At 35.0% G+C, this 22081-nt stretch overlaps 1 protein-coding gene across 1 annotated transcript in view; it reads right to left on the bottom strand.

Moving 5' to 3' along the window:
• Positions 1-22081, bottom strand: part of CNTNAP4 (contactin associated protein like 4) — a 226197-nt gene that overhangs the window by 41147 nt on the left and 162969 nt on the right. The window contains 3 exon segments of the mRNA XM_025045348.1: positions 5856-5983; positions 11471-11627; positions 15286-15483. Coding sequence (XP_024901116.1) covers positions 5856-5983; positions 11471-11627; positions 15286-15483 — 483 coding nt within the window.

Here is a 22081-nt window from a genome sequence, read left to right on the forward strand (position 1 = left end):
TGACCTTTAAGGATAATTATTGCTTAAATTTCTCATTTAGAAAAAGCAAGTCACTTACAAGGTGGAAAAGTAGGTTTGACCCAGAACTTTCCACAGCAACATTCAAAACCAGAAGATAAAGAACCACTGGATACAGAAAGAAAATGTATCCAGCCTAAGTTTTTTTTTTTTTTTAAGTGTTAAGGCAAAAGGCAGGCATGCCCAGGTTTGAAATAACTCTGAGAATAAAGCAAATAAAAGCCCTCTACGGGAAAAATAAATATAAAACCCTACTTCATAATAAAATATAGTCAATCAGAAGATATCTAGAAAAGAAGTGAAAAAAAAAGATGCCTACACCTCTCAGTGAAGAGTGGGATAATATGTACGAACTGCTGAAAGTCACAGAGCATGACCCAAAACTGTTACGCCAGTTTCTAAAAAGGTTAAGTGTAGTGTTACATTACAAAACAGAAATTCTACTCCTGGATGTATATACAAGAGAAATGAAAACATAGGTCCACAAAAAATCTTCTACATAGATGTTCATATCAGCATTATTCATACAAGCCAAAAAGTGGAACAAATCCAAATGTCTATCAATTGATTAATGGATAAACAAAATGTGGCGTATCCATACAATGGAATATTATTTGGTCATAAAAATAATGAAGTATTGATACATGCCACGACATGGATAAACCTGGGTAATGCTATGCTAAGTGAAAGAAGCCAGTAACAAAGATCACATATTCTGTTTTCATCTCTAGAAAATGTCCAGAACAAGCAAATCTGTAGAGATAAAAAGTAGATCCGTGGTTGACTAAGGCTGACGTGTGGATGAGAGGGAAACAGGAAGTGTCTGCTAAATAGGTACAAATTTCTTTTAGAAATAATGAAAATATTCTAAAATTGATTACAGTGATACTAAAATTGATTTAGTATATTGCACAACACTACGTAATATACTAAAATAATTAAATATACTAAAATATGATCGGATTGTACACTTGAAACTGGTGAATTGTAGGGCATGTGAATTATATGGCAATAAAGCTGTTACCAAAAAACAATATAAAATTAAACCAGCCAAGTTTGATGTAGAGTTCTGAGGCAACAAGTATTCTCAAGCATGTGCCAACCCAGGAAATGCAATGCTTAAGGGTCTTCCTGGGGGGGAAAAATGAAAATATCCGCTACTTACCAATGCGATCCAAGAATCCAAGAAGAAATAAATCAAAACAAAAATCATTGAAGAATAGAGAAGGTCTGATGATAGGACTAGTGGTTAGCATTGAAAAATAAATAACTATACAAATAATAGCAAAACTAGCAAAAATTAGGTGGCAGGGGAAAAAAGATGATAGGACAAATGAGTGATAATATTCCCAGTTTTTGGAATAGCTCAATATTGTCTAAAATTTAAAAAGTAGTTTAATGTAAAACCTAGTGACTCTGTAACATTTGAAAAATTTCGTAGCTTTTAAAAAGTTCAGCGGGATCATTCAAGTTGAATATCTATCGGATATATAAATGATATAAAGCAATTCCTTTGGCTTCATTTTAGTTTCTTCTTCCTCGATGTCAATTAATAAAATTTTGTAAATTTATTTCTAAATCTCTTTCTATTCTCCTTTATAGGGCTGGGGTTCTCGCCCTGGAGTAATTTTGCACCCCAGGAGATATTTGGCAACTTCGGGGAACATACTTGGTTGTCAGGACGGGGAGAGTGATGCCACTGGAATACTGCTAAGTGTCCAACAATGCACAAGACGGCCCCCGACCACACAAGAAATCATCCAGCCAAATGTCAAAGTGCCGAGGTTGGAAAACCCTGCCCTAGAAATATCTAGCGATGCCTGGAATAACACTCACTGGTATTACTCAGTATTTCTGAGTTGTGTGACTCTTGGTGATTATTATACTCTTTGACATCTCGGAATACCTTAAAATTTTATAACAACTCTGTATCAATTACATTAATGTTTAATATTTAAAACAATGAATAAAGGTACATACATGTATAAAATTGTCAAGAAAGGGTATTATTGTAGTCCTGAGAATTATCAGGATTCCTAGTCTCAAAAAATGGGAGTATTTTGAAAGTGTTAGAAAGAATTTTTGTTCCCTCCCATTTGTAAAATTTCCTAAATATCAATTATTAGTGACACAAATATTTTCTAAAGAACAGAAACCAAAACAAAGCAAAATAGGCCACAAAATATTTTCTTCCAAGAAGTAGAAAGTGTTTCAATTTTATGAAGGCACTATATCATTTAAAAAGTGAAAAGCAAAGAGTAGTAATATCGAGTAAAATGTGTGCTTATTTCAAAGCACTTCCACTGTCGCAAGTCCAGGTGTACTGAGGAGGAATGGCTCACGGTTCAATTGGACCTAGGTGCTCCTTGTACTATGTGATTTTTCAAATCAGAATAAGTCTTTCAATATAATCTAAACTTTCATTAAAAGTATATATTTGCATATCATTTAATTGCTTATCAAAAACTTATTCCTGTCTCTCATGAATAATTCACGAGCTATAGTTTTCTTGAGCTGTACATGAAAGATCATTCTCTTTCTTTCACGAACTGCTATTTATTGATTTTCTTTCATGTAACAGGTAATGTACTAGGTGCTAGGAACCAATAATAAATGAACAATAGACCTGCTCTTGATAGGCTCAAAAATAATGAAAAGTCTGTATGAGAAATATATCTTTGTAATATGGTCAACATTCTTTGAAAGTGCAGGACTAAGTGTTCTAGAGACCAGTGGAATGCTTCATGGAGGAAGGGTTTGAGTCTGAGTGTGAACGTTTTCGGTAAAAAGGATTGGGGAGATTCTGCAGATGAAGGAAACCAAGTGAAAAGGAAACGAAGCCAGAAGCCATCAGCGATCCACAAGTTTTTTGTGCTGTGGGATCTGCGAAAACAGGAAAAGCTCCCTGTAGATATCTTCCTGAAGGAAGTTCAAAAACATTTAACCCTGTGTGTCAATAATGGACTTCTGCTCTTTCTCCTTAGCATTTGGGAAGAGTTCTGAAGATACTCCAGCTCCAACTGGCATGCTCTCCAGGTCATCTGCATGCATGGTGAAGTTGAAAAATTGCTAGGTACCTCAAAAATGAAGATATTCCCACCACTCCTGGGAGAGGGAGCAAAAAGGAAAGTACAGGAGAGAGCCCTCTTACTTTTAACCTACATATTTATAGATTATAATTTATCCCCATATCCACAAATAAATAAATTCATCAAGGACAACAGTATTTACTAAGTTTTATGCCTGCAGCACAACTTTAAAGACAGCTTTATCATTCATCTACGTTGTACTTTAGGTAAAACACCTAATGATGTGAACTATGATTTTCGACATCAAACGACAACAGTAGCAGTGACATGGATTTCAGAAATACCGACATATTTTTAAAAATGAAAAGAAGGACTGGGAAAAAGACAATATCAATTAACTAGGTGTAAGCTCATGTCTGGTACCAGTAAGTCTCATACTCATTTTTGTTCATCTGTCCTGCTTTCTCAAGCCTTCTGTCTTCTTTCCTAGAAAAACATGGCTTAATATAAAATTTCCAACATCTCTAGTTTGTGTGATAAAACCAAATTTTTTTTATTTTCATCTTTCCAGTTTTCTGTTCAAATCTAAAAATTCCTGGTCTCAACGAAGGGTAGTACCAGCTTTACTGAAATCAGATAGCTGGAGGTCATCCTCACACCCCTTCAGCCTCCACTCCCCTGTAAACCATGCTGAATGTACCTCTCCAGCTAAGCCCCTTCTTCAGCCCCATGCCAGCCATTGCCCAGTTCAAGCCCTTATCACTTTTCCTCATCTTTGCTGATCTTTAGGTTTATAACTGTTCTTCACGCTTTCATTTGGATCATGAAGATTAAGCTATTTTTCAACCTTAATTTTTTCAATGTTCCAGTCTTAATGCCTTCTGGATAAGGTCCACATACCTTTCTTCTGCTTATAAGGCCCACTGTGCATGATTCCATATCTAGAAGCCTCATATCTATACAGTGTATCTCACTTGGAAAGAAAAAAATATGTTCCCAGGGCATTTAACCTTCAGGGTACAGATTTTCCATAGAGAGAAAACGGGGTGTTTGTTTATCTGCGGCCACTGCTCTTCTTACTGAGAAAATAAAAATGAGCCCTTCGTGCGGAAACGGGCCTATGACGGGCTCACGTGAGGATGAGCCTCGACCCTAAAATAGATATAGGAGACAAGAAGGCCAAGCAAGGAAAGCTTCGGTTACTGTTTTTTAATAAGCCAGAGATTAATTAGCAGATCTCTAAACACAAACTATTTGTAAATTCTCATTCCTAATGTTGTTATCCTCCCAGCCCTCTATCCTTATGATCACAAACATTTAATGCTCTAGTTTCTCAGCCTCAGCACTATTGACATCTGGGACTGGATAATTCTTAGTTGTAGAGTGCTACCCTGCGCACTGTGAAATATTTAGCAGCATCCCTGGCCTCTCCCTCTAGATGCCAGTAGCATTCAAACCGCTCCCCCTCCCCAACTGTGGTAGCCAAAAATGTCCCCAGATATTACCAAATGTCCACTGAAAGGGCAAAATCACCTTGGACAGAGAATCACTGCTCTAAGTGAAAAGGTGCTGTGTGCCTGAGTTCCTGGTAGGAAGTTTCTGAGAAAGAAACCTAAGGGACAGAGTCGGTAGTGACCTCAGACAAAGCAGGCCATTACCCCAGGTATTGTGACAAATGAAATGAAGGGGCTGGAGAAAGCCAGCCTGGGTCCCCGAAGAGTTAAGAGCAGAGCCAGCAGTGAAAAGTGCATGTGATGTATAGAACAATTTCCTATAGTCACACAAAGCTGTGGCACTCTCCCGGATGCACCCTGAGTTTACAACCTCATCTCTTTGCACATAATTTTTCTCTCCATGAAATATCCTATGTCATCTTCACATGATTGTGTAAGGCCTACTGGCAGAACAGGAAGTAGAGATGATAAAGATTAGGGATGATAGGTATAATGGCAGACAGTTTTTTACAATGTATATGTAAATTTTTATAGCCCAGTATCATCTTTGCTTTTTAACTAAGCAACATTTGCTATGTATCTCCATAAATCCACTGAATTGTCAGAGCATCTCTTCCTCTGTCGAGCCGCTAGAATAAAATTTTATTTTAATGTATACTTTTAAAGTTAATAAATATTTCTTCAATTTCCATTTTAAATTCTAGAAATAACTAAAAGCTTAGAGAATTAATGCATCAGTCTCTAACCTAACTGATTTCAGAGAGTTTATGAATGGACACACATGCTCATTTTATTCCCTGCTAAAAACATGTATTTCCTGTGAAACTATATTTGAATTTTAAAATTCTGGTTTAGAGTGTTAATACATTGAATAGGCACAACAGCATGTCCCATGGAGTTAGAGTAAACACATATACAAACTGAAAAAAAAAAATAAGATTAAAAGTTGAACTATGTTTGATTACACTGGTATTTGATTCTATTGACATTCTAATCTCACCCCAGGCACAACAATAGGAAATTAACATACATTGTTAACAATTTTGCACAGCTCTAAGGCTTTCTCGTATGGATAATGGCATGCAGAAATTTAGGAAATGCTGGAATGCGTTTATGAACCAATCACCCAGATGCTTAGTGGTTTCCTTCTCTAGGATCTCAGGAAGGTTTGCCTTCACGGCATTCATTACAAGGCTTTGCACTTCATATTTTATTTGTTGACTAAAAGAATATTTCAGACATTGCTTATGACTTTTCACAATATAGGTCTGATCGATTATTATATGATAGAAACACGATTCTTAAGTAACATCACTTTTCTCAGATGCATTTACAACACATTGCCACCACTTACTGTCTCCCAGGCAGAGCAGAGGCCCCAGTTTATAAGCTGCTTCTGAATGCGGCCGGCCTGTGTCTGTAATCACTATCTTAGTTACCGGCAGATGTTCTTTATAAGAAAGGAATCCAGTGTCATTCATCCTAAAAAAAATAATAACAGCAACAAAATTCTTAAAATTACTCTGATTAATATAATTATCAAATAAACAATAGACCTTATTGCATTTCAAAGCCAAGATGTTCAGAGCTAAATTTGCATACATACAAGAGTAAGGATCAAATTGCTCATCTGAGCATATAAAAATATGGCAACATTATAATATCTCTTGCACATGGAATATAGTTGTTGATTTTTAAATTCAGTTGGCTATTTTCTACTTTAACATTTACTATAATGATTGATAACTGTGTTTTTAGATCTACCATTTTGACATTTGTTTCTTTTTTTTTCCCCATATGATATTCTGTATTTCTGTCCCCTCTTTCCTGTCGCCTCTTGGTGTATACCATATTTTAGTATTTTATTTTATTTTATTTATTAACTTTTTAGCTATATGCCTGGTTATTATATTTTAATATTTGCTTCATTGATCACAAAATGCATCCTTGATTTATTATAGGCTACTTAGATTTTATTTAATATATTATTTAATATAAAATGTCAAAAACTTACTACAGGATAATTTCCTTAACATACCTCCCCCCCCCACACACACTTATATGACCTGTTCTTTGTGCTGTTGTAATATATTTAAATCCAGATGTTATAAACTTTATAATTCAACAGCAAATTTTAATTAATTTTTTAATGAAGAGAAGGATTTATATTTACTGACATATCCACAATTTCCAGTTCCTTTATTTCTTCCTGAAGATCTGAGTTTTCTCTCAGCCTGAAGAATATGTTAGTATTTCTATGGTGCAGTTCTGTTGGCGACAGATTCTCTCAGCATGTGTTTAATTTGATAAGAACTTCATTTCACGTTCATTTTGAAATATATTTTGTTTCATGTAGAATCCTAGGTTGACATTGCTTTTTCTTTCAACACATTAAAAATATCATTCCATGGACATCTGACCTGTGCTAATGATGAGTAGTCAGCCCTCATTTGTATCCTTGTTCCCTGCATGGAATATGTTCTACTAGATCCACCCAATCTGGCTACTTTCAAAACATTTGTCATTAGCTTTTAGCAATTTGAACACAAGCCAAGGTGTACTTTTCTCTGTTTTATTCTGCATCAGATCCTCTGAGTTTCTGGAACCTGTGCACTGAAGTTGTATTAGTTATCTGTTATGACATAACAAAACATCCCCAAAACTTAGTGACTTAAAACAGCAACATTTATGAACTAGATCCTAGTCAGGACTCTGGGCACAGCTTAACGAGATCCTCTGGCTCAGGCTCTCTCCCAAGGCCATAGTCAAAGTTTTGGTGAGGACTGCAGTCACCTCAGCACTTGGCTAGGGAGAGATCTGCTTCCCAGCTCACTCATGTGGTTGTTGGCACTATTCTATTCTTTGCCAGTTACTGGACTGAGGGCCTCAGTTATTCAACAGCTGTTGGCTAAAGGCCACTCTCGATTCCTTGCCACATGGGCCTCTCCCCAGGACAGTTCATAACATGACAGTTTGCTTTATCAGAACAAGAAAGCTGGGAGAGTCAAAGAGAGAGGTGCAAGCAAGTCAGAATTCACCGTGTTTTATAACCTCATCTCAGAAGTGATGTCTCATCACCTTTACCATATTCTATTCATCAGAAGCAAGTCACGAGGTCCAGACTACCTTCGAAGGGAGGGAATTACACAATGACGTGAATAATAGGCTGGATGGATGATCAATCATAGGGCTTGCTACCACAGATGTTTATTAAACAAAATTAAAATTTTTTCATTCGGTTTCATCAAACATATTTTTGTCTCATTTTATTTCCTATTCTCTGGGACTCCAATTTCTTGCCTGTTAAATTGTTGATATTTTTCCAAAAGTCGCAAAGGTTTTGTTAATTTTTTTCTCAATCTTTTTGTTGTTGTTATTGCTGTTCCTGTGTTCTTCAGACTGAATAACTTCTTTTGATCTGTTTTCAGATTTACTGATGATTTCTTCTGCTATGTCCTATATAAGTTGAAGTCCATTCAGTGAATTTTTCACTTCAGATGTACTTCCCTGTTCTAAAATCTACATTAGCTTCTTTAATATAGTTCTCGTTTATCTGTTTAGTTAACTTTGTTCACTTGTTATTATTTTTATGTAAGTCTCTGGGGATATTTACAATAGATGCTTTAAAGTTTCTGCCTGCTAATCAAACATCAGTGTCCCCGGGGTGGTTTCTAATAACTGCTTTTCTTTTTTCCCCTCCCTCTGTTTTTATCTTTTATTTATAACCATATATCATAGAAACTTTCAAACGTATACATAAATACACAAACAGTACAATAAACCCTAAAGTATCCACTATATACCTTCAACAATTATCGACATGTTTTACTCATAATAAATTCTTGCTTTTATTAGTCTGTTTATATTATCATTTTCTCCTCTAAATACTGTTGTGCTCTTGATTTCTTCTTTGACCCCAAAACTGGTTAGAGGAGGCAAAATAGGAAAATAGTTACATACACCATAATTAGACTGCTGCTTGGTTTAAATCCCATGTATATAAGTTACTAGCTGAGTAAATAGACACTTACATAGTCTCTCTTGTCATAAACCTTTTCACGTGCAAAATGGTAATAATAATGGTATCTACTTAATAAAGATTTTTTGAAGATTAAACAAGCTGATTAAGACAAAAATCTCAGTGTGCACTACTGAAAGCAGGTAGTATACATCCAATAAATGTTAGCTATTATTCAAATTTCCAAAATATTTAAATTGATTTGTTTATGCTAGTGTTATTAATTTGTAGCTTTATGGCATTGACCATAGAGAATGTGAATTGTTAACAGCACTTTGCTTGATTTTTGATTTATTGATTCAAATGATACTTCTGAAATAATATGAAACAATGTTTTGAAAATATTTTTTTTGGTCCTTAAAAGAAAGTCTATTTTCAGTTTGTAGGATAGAGAAATTCAATATATAGCTATAAATCAACCTAATTGTTTTACTTCTCCACTTTCAAATTTATTTATAGCCTCTTCAATCTTTTAAAATTGAAGAATGTGTGTGTGTTCCCATAAAACTTTATTTACAAAAACAGGCAGAGGGCTGGACTTAGCCCACGGACTTTAGTTTGCCAACCCATTTTAGAGCTTCGCTGGCATTGTTAGTTTGCTAAAAAGTGTTTTTTCATATTCTTTTTTTAAAATTTATTTATTTTAATTAATTTCAAGTATACAGTACAACGGTTAGACATCTATATAGTTCATAAAACAATCTCCCCAACTGCACCCTCCCTCTACTGGCCCTCCACCTGGCCGACATATTAATTCTAACTGCATTCTCTCTGCCATGCTCCCCATCCTATGGCCAACTACTAATCTGTACTTCTTTAACCCTTGCTTTTACTTTCTTAACTTTGGATCCAAGTTTACTCTTTTTTGAATATGCAATAACTTGAATATGCAGTTACCATGTTCTGGACATCATGCGTGATATTGTAGGGACTTGATTCTGTTATTGTTCTCTGATGGCTTCATTTTTGTTTTCACAGGCAGTTAAATCACATCTTTATCACAATAAATTGTGAAATGCTTGGTTTCGCAATTCATTAAGGTGGGCTTATGTCAGTTTCACTCTTAGTTTTCAATCATAACTCAGTTCTGGGACATAGTCTTTGCTGTAAAGACATGAACCCTCTGTTATTTCTATGGAAAGCTGAGGGATTTACAAAGCCCATCTCAATTAGTGAGACTTAAACTCCAAATCCTGTGTCCCCTCTGGCAGTCACTACTGAAATCTTTATGTTTAAGTCTGTTCAGTTTTCCAGCTGTGTCTCTCTGCCTGGTTGCTAGAAATTGGCCCTGTGTGCAGTTCAGGGGTCAGCCGAGAACTGGAGGGGAATTGATAAATGATGGACTCTCTCAGGAAAGTTTCTCCTCTCTGAAATTTCCACAACCCTCTCAACTTCCAGCCATTCTGGCAATCCCAAATTCTGTGCTTTGACACCTCAAGCCCTCCCCAAAAGCTAATATCCTTTTTGAGTTCTAGCCACTCCATAGCATTAGTTTAGTTAGTTCCCTCATGGAATAGGTATACATAAACTTATATCTCACCCACTTGAGTTTTCTTCTTTCAAGGATGGGAGTCAGAGACTCCTAAAGCTGGCAGTTTCTATCTAGATTTGGTTGTTCTTCACTTACTTCAAGTAGTTGTTTTTATAGTTTTTCTGGGGAAGGTTATTTCTATGTAAGCTACATTACCATAAGCAGAATTTAATATAAAAAGTTTCAAAACCTTATTTTTGAAAATTATTTTTGATGAATAATATGTTATGGAGGTATTGGAGAGTTATCGGAAACTAAGTTAGTTATTTTTTTCTTTTGTTAAGCATTGCTATGAACATTTTATTCACATTTTAAAATACAATATTACTGTGTAGGTGTGTATTTTGCGAAGGCAGTGAGAAAAAAGTCTTCCAAAGGAAGTAGAAATTTTTAAAAACCAGAATTTGATTAAGAGAAATAGTCTTCATACCAAACATGTAACACTACAAGAATAATTATGACTTCATATACACGCCTCCTTCTAGGGTATTCTAAAAGAATCTATTTTTTGATATAATATAGTTGTAATATTTCCCCCCAAAATATGAAATATCATATAATTCGAAATGTGAGCTCAATTAACAGCAAACTGATTATTGGAATTAATTTATATTCTGTAACCAAATCAATCATATTTATAGCCAGGTTGGTTATTAATATTTTAAAAAACAATTCTTATTAGCAGATCCAGGAGAATAGTAAAGTAATATATACACATGGTATATTGAAATGTGAATATGAAAATTAAAAAATATTTTCACTTTACAAATAAATAAAATCAATGTATATTCTAACTCTAGTACAAAATATAATAAATATATTTTTTAATTTTTCAAAGAAAAACACGTAAGAATTTTTTTCTATTTGGAGAATAAGTTCAATTTTCAAATCCCTAAAATGTTACAGATTTTCTCTTTTAAAATATGATAAACTGAACATTAGTTCTTTGGGCCATGGTTTCTCCTTTAAACAAATAAAAGCTACACATTCATATAATTATGAGAAATTCTAAGTTTACATGTTTAAAGATTTTATAGGCAGCTTATTGAGGAAATGTATTTTAGTAATTACTGGCTATAAACATATTTTGAGAATAATAGAATGTTTAATTATACTTAATTTTAAAGAGAATGATAATTTACCTACAATGGAGAGGAAACATAAAAGCAATGCCTCTTTCATCTTATTACAAAAATAAAAGGTACATGACTTAACAGTTCATTACAAAAAAATAAAAGGCCATTGATCTAATATTTAGGATTCAAATTGATTATAACACATTTCATCAAAACAGACCCTCATCTAATTTCTTCAGTGTACTAACTTTTTCAGTATCTGCCTAACTTTATATATTTTGAATGATTCATTTAAAAAAAAAAAAAGACTTTATTTTGCATAAAGGAAATCAAATGGAAATCACCATTCATTCCGGTCAGCATCGCAGTTGCAGTAATATTGAGAATCAATGCAGTTCCCCTCCAGTCCACAAGCACATTTTGGAGGATCAGGCAAAGAACCTCCCCAATAAGTTTGTGTTTCATTGGTTCGTCCAACCCACCAGCTCAGAGGGGTTCCGTCTGAAAGACAAACATGAGAAATGTAACATCTGCTTTATATCCCACTGCCTTCCATCCCAGTATAATGCCCTTGCCTCCGAAATCATTAAAAAGAATAAAAGGAGAGAAAAATTGGTTTGATGTACTGATATTTCACACATTGTAATTGGTGGCATTTCCTTAAGAAAGCTTTTAAAAATATTTTATTATTTAAGCTTAACTGATTGATATATTTTTCTTTGAGTAGAAAAGACACCAGCCATTCCTAGTTAATTCAGGCATAATAGTAAAATTGTATTGAGAGCAGTTCACATATGTAATTTCTTTGAAAATAATTTTTGAAACAAATTGATTTAAAAATATAAATCAAAGTAATTAACATATCAGAAATAAAACTGACTTGAGATAATGAAATGCTCCTTAAAACATTATAGAATGTTATGTAAAATCAATGATTTATCTCAATATATTTATTGGCTAAAAATATAGTAGCTGTTTATTAAACATTAGACATGGCATGGCACTTCTTTGTCATGACTTAAGATTTATTTGGAAGCATGTATTTTTTCTTTCATTTAATGGCTTGGCTATTTATTTGCAGACTACAGAATCGCACTGAAAGATCTTAATGCCTAAAGCAAACACTACATTCAAAAACAGTTTCCCTTAACCAAATGCATTTCTTTCTATGATGAGTGTTCAGCTAACAGCTCCTTCTTAGAGTTAAGACTGACCATGATGCCGAGGAACTAGAGCAAAGAACAGACAGAACATTTAGGTAGGATTTTGAGAAAAGGAGGTGAGGCCTGTGGGCAATCTCTCATAAAAATAAAAAATAAAAAAGTTAAGAGAGGAAAATTGTAGTCAGTGGAGAATCAGAGCATGAGAAGAATGTGGCATCAAATCAGTCACGAACTCAAAGTTGCTTGATCATTTTCTGTTAACATTCAAACCTTTTAAGTTGTTATCATCAGCCCCACTAAAAATCTGGGACTTTCACTAATTTCTCCCTTACTTACAAATGCCAATGCTCATTGTAACTTTCTATTAGATAGGACCTCTACTAGTGCTAGAAACCTCTCTCCTAGCATGACTATACACACCAGTTCGGCCATGCCAAAGAAACAAAAGAGTTATCAAAGCTTGTGTTATGCATAACGATATTAATATCAAGCCTTCATACTTTCAGTTTTTCAAATTGTGTATTAACTCATCAACAGAAGGTGGAATCTACTTGAAACATGTACTAGATATATTTTAATATACTGCCTAAAACATTACATGTTCATAGGTTAAAGAGAAAATAAATCATTATTCCTGAAGTGTGAATAATATTTTGGCCTCTAATTGTCCTATCTTCCCTATAAAATAGAAACCACTGAATGTTTTAGTGGTACCAAATACCTTTGGTTCTGTCCAAGGCTTTTTAAAGTGTCCTAAAGAATTTAAAGTAGAAAAAAGAATTAAGAAAATCATGAGAAATTTTTAACATTTAAAAATTAAAATGATAAAATCTCATGATCATAGAACATTCCCCTTCCCCTTCCCACAGTTCTAATCCCAAATAACTCTAGTATTCACATCGATCATCCTTCTAATGTGCTGAGTCAGCAGCTCCACATATTTCCACATACATCCCCCTTTATCCATCCATGACGATACCGTTATTACTTGAAACTGCTACATTCAAGATTCGAAACTGTAAATATAACATGTTTGACACCACCTTCCTGTTCTTCCTTATACATTAATTTGACCTAAAAATCCAAATTGTCCTGTTTTTAATTTTTTCACCTCAAATCTATTCAACATAAATCCTAGGGTCATGGACCTGAGAAAAAGCTGTGCATTTAACAACTGTCATCATTTTCTGTTCTACTGACTTCTAGAGTTTGCGACTTTCTTCACTAGTGGTTCTCAAGCCAGGCTGAAACACTAAGGAGCTGAAAAAAAATGCATGAGCACCACTAGCATACAGGCGGGTTTTCCTTCAACTCTATGACTTCCCCTTTACTTTGTGTGGTGCTTGCTCACTAGCAATCGGTTGCACACTAAACTGGAATGCTATGACCATGATGCACAAGAGAGCTGCGAATGAAGAACTCACTTCATGCACCTTCCTATGTATGCATTATGCACCCAATCATCACCACAGCCCTGTGAGGCTGGTATTAACGGCCGCATTTCAGAGAAGAGAAAACGAAGACCAAGAAAGACATCTGTATCTAAGTTCTATACCTAATCAATGAGAGACCTAGAACTTGAACTTAAATCTCTCCCCACCTCTAAATCCAGTGCTCTTTGCACTGCAACTATCTGATAGTGAGTCACAGATGAAATTGAGGTTTCGGGGAAATAAGATTTGAGTGGAAACCAGTAAGATGGGATAAAAGGCCAAATAAGAATATTTTTAAAAAGAGGAAGAAGGAGGAGGAAAAGGAGGGGCAAGGGGGGTGGAACTTAGGCACGGGGGTAAAAATCTGGTTGTATTAAGTGGGTGGAGAATAAATAGGAGGGGTGTTTAATTGGAAGAGATAGGTTCAAATGTCATACCAAAAGTTCAGAATTCTTCAGTATGATCCATATGACAAATGATACTCACATATGAAACATTGCTTTTAAAATTCTGGTCATTCTGTCTGGAACTCCAACCTCTCTTATGACAACAAACAGGAGCAAACATTAACAAAGTGGCTTTATTGTGCAGATGTCTTAGAATCTTCTCAAACTTCTCAAGAAAAAATAAACCTGCTAGAATATGTCTGCTAGAAAACATGAAGGTTGCATGAGCAGATGGGTACAGAACATGCAGTTCCGGTGTCCAGACAGAAGAGTCTGTGTTGGATGGGCAGGAGCTTATTAAATAGCAAAGTGTCGAGATGGAAGCCGTGTTTCTGAAAGGTTATCTTTTTCATAAAGATTAAGATTTTGAATTCTATATGGGATAGTTAGACGACATGGAAAGATGCAAGCTGGGAGGCCAGTTGAAAGCTCTTACAGTAACTTTAAGAATTAGGCCATTAAGGGCTTACACTAAGGCAGTATTGGCGGGAACTGTGAAGGTCTCACTTAATGAGATATTCTCAAGGGAGAAAACACGAAACCAAACACAGAATTTAGGAGCAGACTGGTTATTAAAAGTAGAATAAAAGTAAGAGTTAAGATGATTTTCTGATTTCTACTTGAGCTACTGAATAAACGGGGTTGCTAGTGGCCTATTCTAATTTTCAGTTATACCCGGAGGCTCATTGTCAACAATCCACGAAAAAGAATCACACAGAATAGTCACTTTCAGAAAACTGAGCCATATTTTTATTAGCTCTTTTCTACGAAAAAACAAACTCTATGTGTTACTTGCTCTTTACAAGGGATAAATATTGTGAATTCATGGAGTATCAGAATGGAGCCCCTTTCCGTACGGTTATCAGGTTAAGGCCAGAAAGAGCCTCCAAAAGCAATCAAGGCTTTGAACAAAGCTCAGTATAAATTGACTTGTTCTTTTCTTCAGGCAATAGCATCTCTGTGACTTCCAGACTGTGAAATGTTTGCTAAATACACAGGGAGCACACACCCGCAGTGGTTATATGCCACTACCTTGCAGAATTAAAGTCTTCAGGAGCTGGTAAGTAGAGTGCACTGTGCAATATGTACAGGGGGACAAAAGCCTCAATTTACTGACCTTGTTTATTCACAAGCCGTGACTTCTTGCAGTAGTAGGCAAGCTCTTGCTCGCAGCGCTCCGCACGATTCATGGTGGCCTGGAGTTGCTCCGGGCTGGCCACATACTCGAAAAACCCAGCATATGGGTTCTCTGGATTAGTGTTTCTCACTCTTGTTAAGTCAGAGCCATTGTGCTGTATGATGGTCCACGCAGTTTCTTGGATGCAGAAATGGGGGAAGAAAGAGAGGAGACCATCACTAGTCTGCAAAAGTTAAAATAAATAAAGAAAATCAAAATCACCTTTTATCTGAGTCAAATTTTTCTAGTCATCAAACCTCTCTGAGAGCCAGAATTAACACAAATGAACTCTTAAAATTTTTGACTTAATTAAAGTGATTCTATTCCTTGAAATTTATACAATTGCCAAGCTTTGCAGTGATTTTATTTTGCTTTTTCATGAAATTTAGCCAGACAACACATATGTTGAAAATATTAAGAAAATTGATTATTAAATTTTTGTGGTACATTTTATTTCATCAAATCTGATATTGTACCTTTTAAAGATCCATGATTTCATTTTATTTTTACTTAAAGAAAGAAAAATAATGCTACCTATTATCATTGTAAAACATTGTGGGTTATTGATACACTCTGAATTCAAAGATGTTACAATGTAAAAAAAAGTGTATCTTAGAATTTATAGAATATTTTAAATTATAAGCAATGACTTTTCTAGTCTTAAAAGTCATCCATGTTACCCACAAAAACAAAGTCAAATTTTTATGGTCTGTATATCCCTGTCTTCAGACATTTAATTATGAGTATACATCTACTTCTTTTTAAATCACATTTGAAATGTTCTTTTTGGTATCATGTGATCTGCATAGTTATGCAATACGATAGGAAGTTACTCTTTTGAACTGAACACATCTAATTCAGCATAAGCAACTCAATTAACACAAAAAATAAAATATCTTTGCATATTTACTAGAGCTATCACTATCGGCCCCTAAATGTCTGCAAACATTTCCATCATACTGATTACCAAAACGATTTCGATGAAATAAAAATCCTACAATGTTTGTAACAGAAGATCAGCATAATATATCCATCCTTCAACTTTTCCAGCAAGGCTTCATATTATATTTACTGTGATTATACACACACACACACACACACACACACACACACACACACACACGAACGGATGAATCAAAAATCCTCTGATTTAATAGGTAAGAAACGGATTGGAAGTTGTCAAAATTCTGGTATATATGAGCTGTTAAGTCATATAACTCTCTGTACTACAGAGGAATATTCCAAATCAGAGGAAAACAGCAGCTAGAATCTACTTCACCTCTCTTCTGAGCTAATACATTCACATGGTTCAACAATCAAACTAAGACAAAGAGGTATACTTTGAGAAATGTCACTCCCAGCCCTCTCCTGGTCACCAGAAGTTTGAACAGAAGAGGCCTGCCAAATAAATGAGACAGGACACAACTTCGACAGCCTTATTGCCTATGTGGAGCATAATTTTTCTCTGAAACAATAGCCACTACTTTTATTTCTGCCTTTCATTTCAGCTCACTGTAAAGCTTTATCAGCAAAATATTTTCCTTGAAAAGGACATGACATATAAGCTAATGAAATTAATTATAGATGGCCAAATGGCAGTACAATGTAGATCTAAGATGTTCAGATCTGTGTGGCAGGTGTGGCATGGATCTGTGCCCATAAGAAAGTCAGAGAAAATCTGAGCTTCCATTTCCAAATAAAGTAGCAAAGATATAGTAAGCCATATAGTAGGTCTGAAATTCTATAATTTTAGCCAACTTAATCTTGGTTGTTAGGAGTTTAAGATTATTAACAAGGCAAATCTGTTAGTCCAGCCTCTGTTGGACTCTGCCTTTGTTGTTCAGTAAAATGATTCATCTTTTCTTGTGGTAAATCAATGGTGCATGGAGGAGCTCAACTCTGGCTGAGCAGCCGCCAAAAGAGCAGGACAATAAACCTGCATGAAACCTTTGTCCCTATGCCTTTTGGGTCACACTGAGAGGGACTTCCCTACAGTTTAGTGTCCACTGGTTCAGAATTAACACATGATTCTAAAGGTCTTTTAAGTTGTTGCAAGAGATTCAAGGCCATAGGGCATGACAGCCGTTAAAGGGCAGCTCATATAAATACTTCCTTTTGAAATTCTAAAATTTCAACGTTATGATCGTTTCTGTAAGCGATTTTATTTTTTAATAAAAAGTGCTACAAAGCAGGAAGTTGAACAAATGCCACACTTATTAGGCAATCTAGATTTCCAGGGCAAAGCAGAGACAATGAAATCATCACAACAGTTTCTGAGCAATGGAAATGAGTGCCCAGCAGCCAAGTTCCACATCTTATGTAATTTACTAACGGGAATCTCTCAAAAATATTAATTACAGCCTCTTTTCTGTTCTTATAGGCATGAATGTGTCATCCGATATTTCCACAAACACTGATTTAGAAATCACAACTGTAAAAGACATAGACTTCATCACAATTTGCAATTCAGTATTTTGTTACTTATTTTATTGGTCTTTTCCACACATCTGTAAGCTCTAGGAGAAGAGTGATAGTTTTCAATTTGTTAACCATAGTACCTTCAGTACATAGCACAGGGGCTTGGCACAACATGCAGAAGACATTAGTTAAATGAGGGGATAAACAAATGAATGAATAAAAATGATGCATTGTCCAGATTAGAACACAACCTTCCAGGTTATCTGATTCTGATTTTATGGTGGCTCTGAGACTTTCATTACCTTTTAGCTGTTTTATAACTCTAAATTACAGATAACTGATTGAATTGCAAAATAATGTTAATTCTGAAATTGTGAAGGCTATGAGATGTTATCCTACTTGCAAGTTAAGTTATCCTGTCTGTCTCATTCAAATTATATTTATCTACATTTATCTACGCTCCGCACGATTCATGGTGGCCTGGAGTTGCTCCGGGCTGGCCACATACTCGAAAAACCCAGCATATGGGTTCTCTGGATTAGTGTTTCTCACTCTTGTTAAGTCAGAGCCATTGTGCTGTATGATGGTCCACGCAGTTTCTTGGATGCAGAAATGGGGGAAGAAAGAGAGGAGACCATCACTAGTCTGCAAAAGTTAAAATAAATAAAGAAAATCAAAATCACCTTTTATCTGAGTCAAATTTTTCTAGTCATCAAACCTCTCTGAGAGCCAGAATTAACACAAATGAACTCTTAAAATTTTTGACTTAATTAAAGTGATTCTATTCCTTGAAATTTATACAATTGCCAAGCTTTGCAGTGATTTTATTTTGCTTTTTCATGAAATTTAGCCAGACAACACATATGTTGAAAATATTAAGAAAATTGATTATTAAATTTTTGTGGTACATTTTATTTCATCAAATCTGATATTGTACCTTTTAAAGATCCATGATTTCATTTTATTTTTACTTAAAGAAAGAAAAATAATGCTACCTATTATCATTGTAAAACATTGTGGGTTATTGATACACTCTGAATTCAAAGATGTTACAATGTAAAAAAAAGTGTATCTTAGAATTTATAGAATATTTTAAATTATAAGCAATGACTTTTCTAGTCTTAAAAGTCATCCATGTTACCCACAAAAACAAAGTCAAATTTTTATGGTCTGTATATCCCTGTCTTCAGACATTTAATTATGAGTATACATCTACTTCTTTTTAAATCACATTTGAAATGTTCTTTTTGGTATCATGTGATCTGCATAGTTATGCAATACGATAGGAAGTTACTCTTTTGAACTGAACACATCTAATTCAGCATAAGCAACTCAATTAACACAAAAAATAAAATATCTTTGCATATTTACTAGAGCTATCACTATCGGCCCCTAAATGTCTGCAAACATTTCCATCATACTGATTACCAAAACGATTTCGATGAAATAAAAATCCTACAATGTTTGTAACAGAAGATCAGCATAATATATCCATCCTTCAACTTTTCCAGCAAAGGTTCATATTATATTTACTGTGATTATACACACACACACACACACACACACACACACACACACACACACGAACGGATGAATCAAAAATCCTCTGATTTAATAGGTAAGAAACGGATTGGAAGTTGTCAAAATTCTGGTATATATGAGCTGTTAAGTCATATAACTCTCTGTACTACAGAGGAATATTCCAAATCAGAGGAAAACAGCAGCTAGAATCTACTTCACCTCTCTTCTGAGCTAATACATTCACATGGTTCAACAATCAAACTAAGACAAAGAGGTATACTTTGAGAAATGTCACTCCCAGCCCTCTCCTGGTCACCAGAAGTTTGAACAGAAGAGGCCTGCCAAATAAATGAGACAGGACACAACTTCGACAGCCTTATTGCCTATGTGGAGCATAATTTTTCTCTGAAACAATAGCCACTACTTTTATTTCTGCCTTTCATTTCAGCTCACTGTAAAGCTTTAACAGCAAAATATTTTCCTTGAAAAGGACATGACATATAAGCTAATGAAATTAATTATAGATGGCCAAATGGCAGTACAATGTAGATCTAAGATGTTCAGATCTGTGTGGCAGGTGTGGCATGGATCTGTGCCCATAAGAAAGTCAGAGAAAATCTGAGCTTCCATTTCCAAATAAAGTAGCAAAGATATAGTAAGCCATATAGTAGGTCTGAAATTCTATAATTTTAGCCAACTTAATCTTGGCTGTTAGGAGTTTAAGATTATTAACAAGGCAAATCTGTTAGTCCAGCCTCTGTTGGACTCTGCCTTTGTTGTTCAGTAAAATGATTCATCTTTTCTTGTGGTAAATCAATGGTGCATGGAGGAGCTCAACTCTGGCTGAGCAGCCGCCAAAAGAGCAGGACAATAAACCTGCATGAAACCTTTGTCCCTATGCCTTTTGGGTCACACTGAGAGGGACTTCCCTACAGTTTAGTGTCCACTGGTTCAGAATTAACACATGATTCTAAAGGTCTTTTAAGTTGTTGCAAGAGATTCAAGGCCATAGGGCATGACAGCCGTTAAAGGGCAGCTCATATAAATACTTCCTTTTGAAATTTTAAAATTTCAACATTATGATCGTTTCTGTAAGTGATTTTATTTTTTAATAAAAAGTGCTACAAAGCAGGAAGTTGAACAGATGCCACACTTATTAGGCAATCTAGATTTCCAGGGCAAAGCAGAGACAATGAAATCATCACAACAGTTTCTGAGCAATGGAAATGAGTGCCCAGCAGCCAAGTTCCACATCTTATGTAATTTACTAACGGGAATCTCTCAAAAATATTAATTACAGCCTCTTTTCTGTTCTTTCAGACATGAGTGTGTCATCCGATATTTCCACAAACACTGATTTAGAAATCACAACTGTAAAAGACATAGACTTCATCACAATTTGCAATTCAGTATTTTGTTACTTATTTTATTGGTCTTTTCCACACATTTGTAAGCTCTAGGAGAAGAGTGATAGTTTTCAATTTGTTAACCATAGTACCTTCAGTACATAGCACAGGGGCTTGGCACAACATGCAGAAGACATTAGTTAAATGAGGGGATAAACAAATGAATGAATAAAAATGATGCATTGTCCAGATTAGAACACAACCTTCCAGGTTATCTGATTCTGATTTTATGGTGGCTCTGAGACTTTCATTACCTTTTAGCTGTTTTATAACTCTAAATTACAGATAACTGATTGAATTGCAAAATAATGTTAATTCTGAAATTGTGAAGGCTATGAGATGTTATCCTACTTGCAAGTTAAGTTATCCTGTCTGTCTCATTCAAATTATATTTATCTACATTTATCTATCTATATGCTGATATAGCTATAGATGATAAGGATATATAGATAAAGACTAACAGACACAGGAGATCTCTAGATCGGGGACCATTTGCTCACAGAGAATCCTAGCAGCATCTGTTCTCCACATCCCAATTTTCCAGAGGCCCACACAATGAGTGCCAGATGCACCTGCACGTGCTGGAGTTACACCATGAAGAGCCACACTGAAATTATGAGGCTTCCGGCTTATAGAGGAAGGCTGGAATCTTTTCTTCTCCTCCATAGAGTGAGAGAGGAGAGGTGCAAATCTTCAGTTTTTTACTACTCTTAGAGTGTAGGCAAATGCTTCTGAGAGAGATGAGCCTATAAATCTCTCCAGAGCAGTTCACTATCTCTAAATTCCATCTAATAACATCTCATAGCCGTCACAATTTCAGACTTATTTATTTAACATTATGTAACATTCAATTATCCTGTAACCCAGGCTTTCAGGTTTTTTTCTAGGAGAGCAGGTTTCCTTATAACACATAATTCTTGTTTATGGACAAGGAAATTCTACCTGGTAAAGATTCGATTGACTTCCCTCCTCCACTCTGAAAGAAGCCAGATTTGCCTCCATTTTCACATTTATCTCACTGTTCCTGTGATATATATATGTATGTATGTATGTTCTTTGGATTCTCCTTTGAATAGTTGCAACATCTTACTAGCTTCCTCATTAATAATGTATTAAACTAAATCTTTAAAATATGTTTTTTAGCATTTATTTTTATATCTGTATAAGAGCCATGATTTTTTTTTTTAAATATCCTTTATCAGGTTCAAGGAGAGTTGTTAAGGATATATTGGGAAACGAGTAAGAAGGGACAGCTGAAATAGGCAGAAAATCTATTAAATTTAATAAATACATGAAAAAAAAATTAAAAGGCAGTTTGGGTCTACTGGTGTCTTTCCCTGAGGAGATTTCCAATAATATAAATTGCATGTAAAGCAACTGAATAATTAAGA

This window comes from Pteropus alecto, unplaced genomic scaffold (genome assembly GCF_000325575.1).
Source record: "Pteropus alecto unplaced genomic scaffold, ASM32557v1 scaffold42, whole genome shotgun sequence".
Classification (NCBI taxonomy): Eukaryota; Metazoa; Chordata; class Mammalia; order Chiroptera; family Pteropodidae; genus Pteropus; species Pteropus alecto.